General features: G+C 46.4%; 1 protein-coding gene across 1 annotated transcript in view; it reads right to left on the bottom strand.

Annotated features, from left to right (window-relative positions):
• LRRK2 (leucine rich repeat kinase 2) overlaps positions 1 to 13,195 on the bottom strand; it is a 1,602,077-nt gene that overhangs the window by 316,506 nt on the left and 1,272,376 nt on the right. Inside the window, exons 41-42 of the mRNA XM_085654107.1 lie at positions 9,654 to 9,814; positions 2,565 to 2,735 (exon numbers count right to left, since the gene is read on the bottom strand). Of these exons, the coding sequence (XP_085510233.1) occupies positions 2,565 to 2,735; positions 9,654 to 9,814 (332 nt within the window). The remainder of the gene's footprint in view (positions 1 to 2,564; positions 2,736 to 9,653; positions 9,815 to 13,195) is intronic.

Below are 13,195 nucleotides of genomic sequence, written 5' to 3'. Positions count from 1 at the left end.
GACCATTGGACATCTGACCTTTGCTTGTCGTGTTGAGAGTGGGTTGAGTATTCTGTAGATGTTTTGGGTTTTCAGTGAAAAATGCAGTGCTACCTTATCATAGGGTGTGGTTGAAAGCCAGTGTCAGAGCAGATTAAAGGATGTGGATTTCATTTCTCAAAGAATTAAATGGCGTTACGATGAGGTTGAGGGAGCAAGATTGGCTCTGGCAGGTGCAAATCTTTTCTGATGCTGTGGGTGCCCATGGTTTTGGTTTATTTTGGGAGGGACATTGGGTGGCAGAAAAATGGCTGGCTCATAGTTGGTACAGAAACTGAGTATTGCCGTCTCGGAGTTGTTTCCCCTGGTAGTGGCGCAGGTAATATTTTTGGGCAACAGGGGGGTGGTTTTTCATTTTGACAATCAGATGGTGGTGAACCTTGTGAATTTGCAGAAGACTTGTGATGAGAAGGTTTTTGAAGTTGTTGGGGATTTTCCTGCTGGGCTGTTTAAAGTTGAAGTTTAATATTTTGTTCAAAGCAATACATGTACTAGGTGTTGATAATAATACATGTGTGCTATCTTGTTCATAGTAGCAGAGCTTCAGTAGGCTCGCGCTGAAAGCACACCAGGTAAAGACAGATACCTCGGGATCTGTGGTTGCTGGGAGTCTTAGAATTTTGGACTTAATGGAGAAATCAGTTAGTGTATCAAACTGCAGGACTTACAACGGGTAAGATGGCAAGAATTTTAATTTAGGGTAAGTGATTTTGGGGCTATGATCCAATGGAGGGTGAGGTTTGCAGAAGGAATATTATCTGGTTGGGCTTGGGAAAGAGGGGCTCATGATTCAAAGAGACCTATAAGCGGTAAGTTATTCTATGACATTTTGGGTCAACTGGATACGGTTTGTTTCTTGGCATGGTTGGTAGCTCTGTTTTCATAATGCATGGTATGGCTTTTTGATGGGGCATTTCGTAATTCAGAATTGATTGCTCTGAAATGAAGATCTGGGCTGATCCATTGGAATGTGGCAGAGGCTGAGGAGAAGATTAGGATTTGGTTGGCGCATTCTACGGCAGACCAGTTGGGAAGGGGTCTAGAGGTGACCTTAAGGAGGAGTTCTACCATCCCGCTTGCCCGTTGGGTTGCTGGTTTGCTCTGGAAAGGTTTTTGGGTGTTGCTTTAGTTCCAGTTTTTGTTCATGAAGATCGGTCCAGACTAACATAATTCCAAGTACTGGCTGTCTTACGCAAACTTTGAGTCACCTGGATATTTGGAACATATTCTTTTAGGATTGGGGTGGTGCCTGCGGCAAAGCCGAGAGGCCTTACAGAAGATAGGGTAATGAACTTGGGTCTTAGGAAGCTAACAGCAGCATATCAGCGATTTGGATTGTGGGACATTCTTTGGTACGCTGGGCAGCAAAGCAGGCAGAGAATTTTTTTTTTAGCTGACAGCTTGGTTTAGATGGAGCAAGTGGGAATAGTAGTATGAGATGGGGTTAGGAACACTATCACCAAGGCTGTGTAGGAGATACTGTCTAGATCTTTTAGTCATTCATCTGGGGGAAAAATGACCTAGTATCTTTGTCAGGTATTGGCTTATTGAAGGCAATGAAGTTGGATTTAGAAAGAATAAAGAATTGTTGGGCAGGAACGCATATTCTCAGGACTAAATTGGTTCCAATGAGATTTTGGAGAGGTGCTCGGAAGCCGGAAGCTATGGTGAAGCAGAGGAAAAGGGGAATAGGGGAATAGAGAAATGAGAGGTTTCTGCGCTCTTGCGGGTATTTCCATTTTGAAGCACTCAGAGATTGTTGAGAAGGTCATTTCCCTTTTTAAGCAGGAGTGTGTACACTCATCAGTTATGGGTAACGAGTTCTTAGAGCTTCGTACAGGTTGGGTTTTTCAGTTAGGGAAGGGTGGAAGGCTGCCATTTTGGCCATCATCTCACCCAGGGGCAGGTCGCATTAGGCATGATTCATCCCCCCCTCTCTCCCCCATTTTATTTATAATGTTTTGATTGTTTTACATTAATTTATAGGATGGATGGAGCTATTAGGAGAGTATGGGGAGGTGGGATCAGTAAGACCTCTGTTTGCATTAAATCTGAGATGCTGATGCGGAATGCAAGACTGCAAGTCTTTGAGGATCTACAACAGAGAGGTGAAATCCTCTGTCAGAATAGGCTTTCAAGTTCAGCTGAGTATCAGCAACATAAAAATGAATACAGGTGTAGGAGAATTTCGGAGGAGAATACAAGGGCTCCAATTAAGGGTTATAAGATGGAAAGAATCTTACTAACTGCTTGTTTAAGAGAGAATAGGTTAGAGAGAAAGAGTTCAATGGCAATTTTTATTTGTTTGGAGAACCATCTGAGAACTTTATCCCTGTCTGATTTTCCAGAAATTTAAGGTGAGTATATGATTTTTTGTTAAACTGTTATATTGGACGTGCTGTCATCTGAGCTCATCGAATAAATATTTCATGACAAATGCCTCTTAAGATATGACATATGTAATTAAAATGCATTTGAGCCACTATGTGGTTGTTATAACATATGCGTGTGAAAATGTGACTTACCGGGTAATTTTCCATGAATAGCTAACTCATCAAACTCATTCGGGAACTTTAAACCTTCAGCTATACGACAGCCATTTGATAAAATGTCATACAGGAGCAAGCCAAAGGAATACACATCAGCCTGCTGATTATAGATTACATTTCCTCTGGCAACCTCTGGTGCACGAAATCCTGAAAGCAAATCAATATACAGTCTGTTCATCACATGTTAACACTAACATGAAAAAGCATTTAGGTGGACCTGACATTAGGGCTAAATTTAGTTCATAATACAACTATACATGTTTGTCTAGCTTTTACTATGCAGTTTGAGCTACATGTGTTTTAACCCATTTCCCGCTACATGCACCCAACAGAGAGGACTATACATTGGGCTTTAAGTGTGCTTTAATAAAAACTACCGCAGAGCACCTTCTTAAACCTAAGCCACATGCATTTACTAACTTTTGCAATCACAGATCAACTTGTGGCAGTGCTATTACTGTGCAGAGTAGTAAGGGATTTAATTAAAAAAATTATTAGAGTACAAGATGCACAAGTTACTTACTTGTGTAACGATATATCTGTAAGAGACATTAGTTAATGATAGATTCCTTACCTTAGAATACATACCTTAGAATTTCTTACCTTAGTATATCCCCAGGCTTCAGACTGGATCCGGAAAGTTTTCGTCAGCAGTACCCTTGCGTGTCGGTAGGCGTCGCCGTGCGGCTCCGCATACGTCGCTGGCGTCGTAGCCGCCGAGATGACATCGTCTGAGCTACTTAGACGCGCCCACGCACGCTAACGTCAGTTCTGTACACAACGTATCTGCGCTAGGAGTGCAGAGCCATGCCAGATATCGACTACTGGTGCAATACAACTAGGGCCCTAAAAGGGATGACCTGAACCCTAGAGAATAGCTCGCAGAATGGGTAGGATGGGCAGGCGGTAAGGAATCTATCACTAACTAATGTCTCTAACAGATATATCATCACCCAAGTAAGTAACTTATGCATCCGAAAAAGACACGTTAGTGATAGATTCCTTACCTTAGAATACATACCCAAGCAATACCAACCCTGGTGGTGGGTCTGCAAAGTGAGATTACACCAGAAAGTCATGGAGAACCGAACGGCCAAAGAAGCCGTCTCTCCGGACCTGACTGTCAAGGCAATAGTGCTTAGTGAAAGTATGCAACGAGGCCCAAGTGGCTGCCTGACAGATGTCTTGCAGGGGGTCACCGCATCCCAATGCTGTAGTAGCTGCTGTCACCCTGGTAGAATGGGCGCGCCACCCAACCGGAGGTTCCTTTTCAGCCAGAGAGTAACAGGCTTTAATGCACAAGACAACCCATCAGGAGATAGTGCGCTTGTGCACAGCCCGGACTTTCTTGGCGCCCACGTAGCCAACAAAGAGCTGGTCATCCACCCGGAACTGTTGTGTGCGGTTGACATAGAACAAAGCACATGTTTTGGGTCCAGACGGTGGAGCCTCTTCTCTTCTCTTGAAGGGTGCGGAGGCAGAAAGAAAGTGGGCAGAGTGACAGTTTGCCTGAGATGAAAGGCAGACACTGCTTTTGGTAGAAAGGAGGGACACGGTCGAAGCACAACCTTGTCCGGATGAATCACCAGGAAAGGAGGTTTACAGGAAAGAGACAGGAGCTCACTCACCCACCGAGCGGAGGTGATGGCCACCAGAAAGACAGTTTTCAAAGTTAATAACCACAAAGGACAGTTATGAAGAGGCTCAAAGGGAGCGCACATCAAGTATGTGAGAACCAGGTTCAATTCCCGTTGAGGCATCACAAAAGGAATAGGAGGGAAAACGTGAGTAATGCCTTTGAGAAATCTATTGACAACTGGGGACTTGAAGAGAGAGGGCTGATCAGGCAGCCTAAGAAAGGCTGAAAGAGCAGAAAGGTAGCCCTTGATAGTGCCCAGAGCAGAGCCCTGCTGAGCCAAAGAGAGAAGGAACAATAGGACCTCAGAAAGAGGGGCAGAAAGAGGATCTACAGCTTTCGCTGTGCACCATGCCACAAATGTTTTCCACCGACAGGCATATGCCGTTTTATTGGAGGGACGCCCGGCTGCCAGAATCACATTACAGACTTCAGGAGGCAAGTCAAATGGAATCAGCTGTCGCCGCTCAATCTCCACGCAAGGAGGTGGAGGCTGGACAGGTTCGGGTGGAGGACCGTCCCCTGTTTCTGTGACAGGAGATCGTCTGCCCTGGCGTTCAGGGTACCTGCCAGGTGTTGAACCACCAAGGAAATGCCTTGACGTTCCAGCCACGTCCAGAGATGTACAGCCTCCTGACGTAGGGTCCACGACCCCACTCTTCCCTGCTTGTTGCAGTACCACATGGGCGGTGGTGTTGTCTGTGATCACCTGCACTACTCTCCTCTTCCTAGAGGGAAGGAATGCTTTCAGTGCAAGTCGCCCTGAGCTCCAAAAGGTTGATATGGAGCTTGGACTCCGCCAGAGACCAGAGGCCTCTGATTTCCGCCTCTCCCATGTGGCCGCCCCATCCCAGGAGGGACGCATCCGTCACTACTGTGTGCTCCAGTTAGTGAAGGGAGAGGGATCTGCGGCTGAACCAACGCTGGTCCGTGAGCCACCACTGCAAGTCCTGTGCAGAGCCCTCCGAGATCTGGATGTAGTCGGACAGGTTTTCCCGATGCTGCGTCCACTGGAACTTCAGGTCCCAGTGCAGAGCCCTTATATGCCATCTGGCATGATAGATTAGCAGGATGCAGGAGGCCATGAGGCCCAGCAGCCTCAGGGTCTTCCTGACCGAAACCCAGGAACCAGGGCCTAAAGATCGGAATCATAGCCCGAATGTCTCGGACTCGCTGTTCGGGAGGATAAACCCGAAACCGTGCCAAAGCCAAAACAGCTCCGATGAAGAGGAGCTTCTGAGAGGGAAACAGGTGCGACTTTGGCACGTTGCTGGAAAATCCCAGCAAATGCAGGAGGTCAGCCATAGTCTGGAGGTGCGAGACGACTGCCTGGTGCGATCCTGCCTTCAACAGCCAGTCGTCGAGATAGGGGAAGACTTAAACCCCTGATCTGCGCAGATGAGCTGTGACCACCGCCATCACTTTCGTGAACACCCGAGGGGCGCTGGTAAGACCGAAAGGGAGCAGGGTGAACTGAAAGTGCTCGTGGCCCACCGTGAACCGTAGGTAACGCCGGTGGGCTGGCAGGATGGGGATATGAAAATAAGCATCCTTCAAGTCCAACGCTACCAGCCAGTCTTGCGGGTCTATGGCAGACAAGACCTGAGCAAGAGTGAGCATCTTGAACTTCTCCTTCCGGAGGAAGCGATTGATGTTCCAGAGGTGTAAGATAGGGTGCAGGCCTTTGTCCTTGTTTGGAACCAAGAAGTAGTTGGAGTAACAACCACAACCTACTTCTGGCGTCGGAAAGCACTCGATGGCCCCCTTGGCCAAGAGGGATGCAACTTCCTGCTGGAGAAGTGCCAAGTGATCCCCCGACATGCGGTGGTACTGAGGTGGCATGGCTGGAGGGGTAGACTCGAAGGGGTGGGAATAGCCCCTTCGGACTATCTGCAGAACCCTGTCTGAAGTGATGGTGTGCCAGTGGGGGAGGTGATGCCGAATCCTGCCGCCCACTGGCGTCTGGTGGGCCTGAAACACCGGACTAGGAAGGTATTGAGGCGGTGGTGGCAGGGGCAGAGGTGGGTTGACCCGCCCGCTGGCCTCGGGACCCACCACGGCGGGCCCCACGGCTGCGCTGAGACTGCGGTTGCGCTGGCCGGCGCTTCTGAAAGGAACGCGCTTGGGCGCCTCAACCCTGACCTTGAAAGGAGTGAAAAGCAGACCCCGAGGGGGTGCACGTGGTGACGAGACCTAAGGACTGGGCCGTAGCCCAGAGTCCTTAAAGCATTCCAGGGTGCTATCAGCCTTGTCATCAAAGAGGCGTGTGCCATCAAAGGACATTTCCAACAAAGTGTTCTGGACATCCCCGGAGAAGCCAGTAGTTCTGAGCAATGCGTAATGCCACCGCTGTGGAAAATGCCCTGCTGAGGGAATCAGCCGTGTCAAGTCCACAACGGATAGTGAATTTAGCAGCATCTCTCCCTTCAATAATGGCCTGGGAGAGCACCGCCCGAGCTTCCACAGGGCACCGAGGCAGCACCTGTGGCACGGTGTCCAACACAGAATGTGAATAGCTGCACAACAGGTAAGCAGTATTCACCGCCCGCAACCCGGAACTAGCAGAAGTGAAAATCTTTTTCCTAAACTGCTCCAGTTTCTTAGATTCCTTGTCTGGAGGAGCAGAAGGGAATGCACTTGGCGAGGCAGAAGCCTGAACAACCAGACTCTGAGGTGTCGGGTGTTGTGTGAGAAAGCTGGGGTCGCCTGGCGCCGGGCGATGGCGGTGTGCCACACCCTTATCTACAGGAACACCTGTGTTAGGTTTGCTCCAGGTGCTCAACAGGATGTCAGTAAATGCATCGTTGAAGGGCAGCAGTGGCTCCGCAGAGAAGGATGCTGGCTGCAGCACCTCGGTCAGGAGATTGGCCCTGATAGGCACAGAAGGGAGCTTGAGGTTAAGAGCCTCAGCCGCCCTATGCAACACCACTGAAAAAGTCTCAACCTTCTCTGTAACCACGGAAGAAGGGGACAGTGTACCAGGGTGTGGAGAGAAATCCAGATCGCCTGGACCTTCCATATCACCATCCCACTCCGGCTCATCCTCGCATTGAGCAGCGAGTGGGTCCTCAGACCCCTCCCAGTACTCCTCTTCATCCACCGGCTGCTGAAGAGGCCAGTAAGGACGAATTGCCCGGGGAAATGGGATAAACTCCCCACTTGGAATGGGAATCGGGGGGTAATAGACCAATCCAGGTCCGACACAGTCCGTCACCGTATTCGGTGCCGTCCACGGTGCCAGAACCGGCGGCGCCGCAGGGTATCGTGCTGGCGTAACCGGGGCAAAAGGCGGCGGCACGGTGGCAGAACCATGCCACGGGTCCATATGGCCCGAAGGCGCTCTGGAGGGATCCGACGTGGAAAACAAACGGCGCATTGCCGACAGGAATACCTGTATTTCTTCCTGCATCGCGTGCGGACCTGGGAAAGGTGGATAGGCCACAGGCAATGACGGAGACTCCACTGGAGCCGCATGGGAGTGACCACACGCCCCCTCCACCGAGACCCACGACCGGTGAGGGGTAGGCGAAGAGCGACGGCGCTTCTTCGACTTTTTATGGCGCCTTGACTTACCTGTCCCCAAGTCCGACGAGCGATGGTGTCGGCTCCACGACTGGTCCTACAACCTCGGGAGCGGCACCTCGATCGGCACGGAACCGATTGCCGGGCCTCCAACAACTTTTGGGAACACTCCCGCAAATCTTTCAGCGCCATGGCCCGACAATCGGGGCATGCCTCGGGGTCATGGGCGTGCCCCAAGCAGAAGAGACACACGTTGTGCGGGTCCGCCACTAACATGTTTCGACGGCAGGCCCTACAGGACTTAAACCCAGGCATCCCTATTGCACCAGAAGTCGAGTACTCGACAAAACAAGAGAAACAAGTTCTCAAGAGTACCGCTCTCTCCCGGATCTTCGCTTGCTGGCGTGGAAAAAGAAAGAACTAAGTAGCTCCGATGACGTCATCTCGGCGGCTACAACGCCAGCGACGTACACGGAGCCACACGGCGACGCCTACTGACGTGCAGGGGTACTGCTGACGAAAACTTTCCAGATCCAGTCTGACGCCTGCGGATATTCTAAGGTAAGGAATTCTAAGGTATGTATTCTAAGGTAAGGAATCTATTACTAATGTGTCTCTTTCAGATATGAAAATCAAAAACATTTTTAAAAAGTAATTCTATTATAAAGAATGACCACAAAATTTAAAAAGTACACTTAAAACATTTCTAAACAGAAGAGTATTTATAGATTGTCTAATAAAGAAATGACATAAGAAATTAAAATATTTGGGGGTCCCAGAACACATGCTTAACAACCATTAGGCAAAACAAATAGGTGTTGCCTTTGCTACCAGGTGTCATTTTTTCGCACTTCTCCGCCCCCATTCCCCCGCAGATGTATGGCAGCCATCTTGTAATGCAGTTTCCAAAAGCATCAGTAACTCTATAGTAGGATGTCAGGAGTTGGAAAATTTCAGAAGAAACCATGCATGGTGTGTGCTCTGAGAAATTTAGAATCAGATGATGCATGCTTATGTATCCAGGTTGGCTGGCGACTGACTGTAAAAGCAAACAAGAATTAGAAATGCAATAGGTCTGGCATTTTTTTGTGTTAGGGCTATTGGAAAAGATCAACAGCTACCGGACAGAAATTGCCACTTTGCAGGTGCCGGACAGAGCATTGCTCCGTGAAAACATAAAAAGATGTGGATAGCCTACAAAATAAAAAAGCAGATCAGGATGACCAGGAGGATCCACAGACGTATTTGGATGCCAACGCAAGCAAACAATGAGTGAAATCGCCTGGGCGTGACCCAAGCACGCAAAGGCTGAAGAATCAGACCCAATGCACAATAAAAATCCCGTATTTCTAAATGGCACAACAACGAACAGATGGCAATTCATGGGCATGCCAACAGCCGATAGAGGAGATAACAACAGGCATGCGCGCTGCCTAGGCTCGACCTAAAAAGGTATAATTTCCAAGAACCTATCACAAGCCTGTGAGAGACTTACTAAAATGCCATCGACCTTACAAGATATTCAAAAACATATATATGCATAGTGGAATCATTATATTTAAAGGTGGATCTCAATAAACTCTAAAGTCCATTCTACCATTTGTAGGACACAAAGTTCGAAAACCTTTAGGAAACGGCATTTAAGAAAAACTGCACTATGTATTAAAATATTATTAGCACTATGGCACTTTACTGCTGAAACTGTTTCAACTGTTACGTATGGAAATCAATAAATGATGTTGGCACCAATAATTAGTTATAAGCACCAAAAAGTATTATAAAACATCCTGACTGGTTTCCAGCTTAGCTTAGCTTTCATTCAACTCATTTAATGCAACAATATAAAGACATCTGCATACTTTAATATTTAATAATGAATTCTTTGTCATTGACTATTATATTCTCACCTGGTGTGCCTTCGGAAGATTTTATTCCCATCCTACAACAATACTGAGCAATGCCGTAATCTGCAATCTTTGCAATTATGACAGAATTGGGATACAATGTAAACAGTAGTACATTGTGTGGCTTTAAATCCCGGTATATTATCATTGCTGAATGAAGATACCTGTTGCAAGAAATAAATAAATGGCAATTATTATTTTGCAATCAATAAAGCCAAAACACAAAATATGTACAAATGAAAATGCAATATGTGTGAAATTCTGTCTCTCCTTACTTTATGGTCACTACAATGACTGTTAAAATAGAAATGCTTTTTTTGGTGAACACGGCTGTGAATGTTTTAATATGGGCAAATAGCCAGAGGAACATGGGGACAGAAGCCCTAAGTCTAGGTCGCAAAAAAAGGAATTTTTTGCACACAGACTAATTTTGGACCTAAGCTTCATTTTGCGATGTGAATAGTGCTGTAGAGTACTGATGTACTTCTCAGTCACATTACAAAATACACACTTGCAGAAGGTCACAAAAAACTCTTACTGCATAAATACGTATGAAACTGGAGGTATTTTGTGAGCCCCTGCAAATGTAGGAATGGAAACATGAAGGAGACAGTACTCCACCCCTTTGTTACCATTCCCTTCATGTGAGTTTTTTTAAATGCAGCAAAACCAATAAGGTGATGGATGGAGTGCTGACATTTTCCAACCACTCACCCCCAGTCAAGACATCTCAGTTTAAACCATCGTTCTTTTGATTACTATGCTACCTCAGTTTGGACCCAGCCATATGCAAATCAGTCTTGACCCTGTTCCTGATGGGAACAGACCAGCCTGACCTGCAAGGCCAGGTCCTCCATGGACAGGAAACAAGCATCCTGAGACCAGGGTTGGGGTATCACCCCTCATCAGTCAAGCTAGCTTGAATCCAGTGGCACAGCAAGCAAGGGACTCACGTCTGGAAATACCCTTGGCCACTTACGGCGAATATAGCAAACACAACTTTTAAGGGTGGAATAAAGCCAATTCTTTAGGAATAAGTAGGGAGCATGCCCAAAAATGTGCTTGGTGTTGAATGAGGGGTTTCTCCATGCAGAAACATATTTGTATCATGGAGAAAAAACAGGTTACAAATGAATTTGCATGCGAAAATGCACATTTACATATAGGCTCTTGCAAAAACAACAAGTAATTAGTAGGGGAATGGATACGCATTTGTGTGTAAGCAAAGAACTGTAGAATAATATTGGTGTCTGTTAAAAGGTCAGGTCACAGTAGCACTGTGTCGCCAGACCTAAACATCCCTGTGTGGAATGATTGCTTTCCTCACGTGTGTGCTATTGCAAGAGTAAAAAACACCATAAATGATCTAGTAATCAAAGACGCCTTAACAGCATTACAATGTAGTGTATGCCCCTAAAGGTACAAGCCCAGGTAGCTGGATACATAAACAAAATTATCAGAGCTGTTTGGATGGCCTACACTTTTTTTGTTGAAGCACACTATTTCTTCCCAATCAAAACATGTACTCCTGACTGCCAACATTTGTGTGTAGCGAAAGCCCCTCTCTAGTGTTAATCACATAATTGTCTGGCAACAGATGCACTGTCAAGCCAGACCATAAAAATTACAAGAAATGCCATGAGTATGTTCAGGAAAACTGCACGTATTACAGCTCGAAAGAGAAGTTTTGGAACCCTTAGAGAACTAAAAAAAAAATTACAATTAAATGTGTAATACAAATGTTTGGGAAAACCTGTAGATATATTATTTTCTTTTGGGACTTGGGGCCAGGGAGAATAAGGAGCTGGATCCCTGCCAATATATTTTACAGAGATAGCAATAGCATCTGGGTAGTAATGTTAGGTCAGACTTTCCAATGGAAGAACAAGTTACTTACCTTCGGTAAAGCTTTTTCTGGTGGATACAGTATCTGCCTGTTGATTCCTCACCTTTTGAATTGCCCCATGTGCAGGATTCCACGGAAACCTTTCTCCTCAGCTCTCCCATGTCGACGAAGACATCACAATGGAACGTTTCTGCATGCAACTCCGCGTGACATCATCAGAGCCATAAAAAGATCCCATTGGTGTGTTGACCTCAGTCCACCTATTTTTTCTGTGCCTTCGAGGTGAAACGGGTGAACCATCAACCTTATAAGTATAAATATTATAGAAACACAACCAAATATAGAAATAGATGCATCATGGATATTTTCCAATTCTAATTAACCTCATGATTCAAGTACTAAATCATATAAAATCTAAATTAATTAATTTTCAGTATAAGCAGATAGGCAACGGGGAGGCGGGTGGGTCAGTGAGGAATCCACAGGCAGATACTGTATCCACCAGAAAAAGCATTACCGAAGGTAAGTAACTTGTTCTTCTGATGGATATATCGGCCTGTGGATTCTTCACTTTTTGAATTGAATCCCCAAGCAGTCCCGCTTTGGAGGAGGGTGCCAACCTGCCTATAGAAAATAAATCCTGCAACACAGAACGAGCAAACTGGCCGTCCCATTTCACTTCCGAATGAAAGCAATAGTGCTTTTCAAAAGTGTGGAGGGAGGCCCAAGTTGCCGCTTTGCAGATATCAACTACAGGGACACCTCTAGCCAAAGTCAAATAAGATTCTGCCTTGGTAGAATGAACGTGAATACCTTCAGGAGCTCTTTCTTGTCCAAGGCTTAGCAGATCTTGATGCACATGATTACCCACCTGACAGCGTTCTTTTGTGGACAGCCTTGCCCTTCATCTTGCCCACATATCCTATGAAGACTTTGTCATCCAGCTTAAAGTCCTTGGTTCTGTCCAAGTAGAAGCTCACCACCCTCTTGGGGTCCAGGTGATGACGTCCCGCCTCCTCCTTAGAAGGGTGAGGGGGAAGGGGAGGGTAGAAAGTAGGAAAAGTGATGGACTGTTCAAGTGGAATGAAGAGACCCCCTTAGGCAGGAAAGCAGCTCTGGTCCGAAGAACCATCTTATCTGAATAAAAAGATGTAAAAGGAGGCTTGCAATTAAGATCCTGCAATGCACTCACACTCCTACCTCATGTGATTGCCACCAAAAATATAGTTTTAAATGCGAGAAACCTTAAAGGACAGCTATGCATGGTTCAAGGGGAGAACCCATCAAAAACGTAAGAACTAGATTCAAATCCCACTGAGGCATAATAAAGGTAGAGGGATGAAACCTATTAGTGAGACCCTTAATGAATATCATAACTAAAGGAGATTTAAACAATGAGGGTTGGTCTAGCAAACAAAGAAAAGCTGACAAGGCAGATAAGTAACCTTTAACAGTTGCCACTGTGCAACCTTGTTGCTCAAGGGAAAGAGATAAACTCAGAACATCAAATAAATGGGCTTTCATTTATCAATTTCTCTCCACACCAATTCCCAAACTTAGCCCACCTACCAGCACAGACAGATTTGGTGGAGTGTCTTCTGGCAGATAAAATAACATTCACCACATCCGGTGGGAGAGAGAAATAACACAGGTCGCCCCATTCAATCTCCAGGCATGAAGGTGCAGGCTCTGGAGGAGG

This window comes from Triturus cristatus, chromosome 4_1 (assembly GCF_964204655.1).
Source record: "Triturus cristatus chromosome 4_1, aTriCri1.1, whole genome shotgun sequence".
Lineage (NCBI taxonomy): Eukaryota > Metazoa > Chordata > Amphibia > Caudata > Salamandridae > Triturus > Triturus cristatus.
Note: the sequence above shows the minus strand (reverse complement) of the source record. Positions and strands in the feature narration are given on the sequence as shown.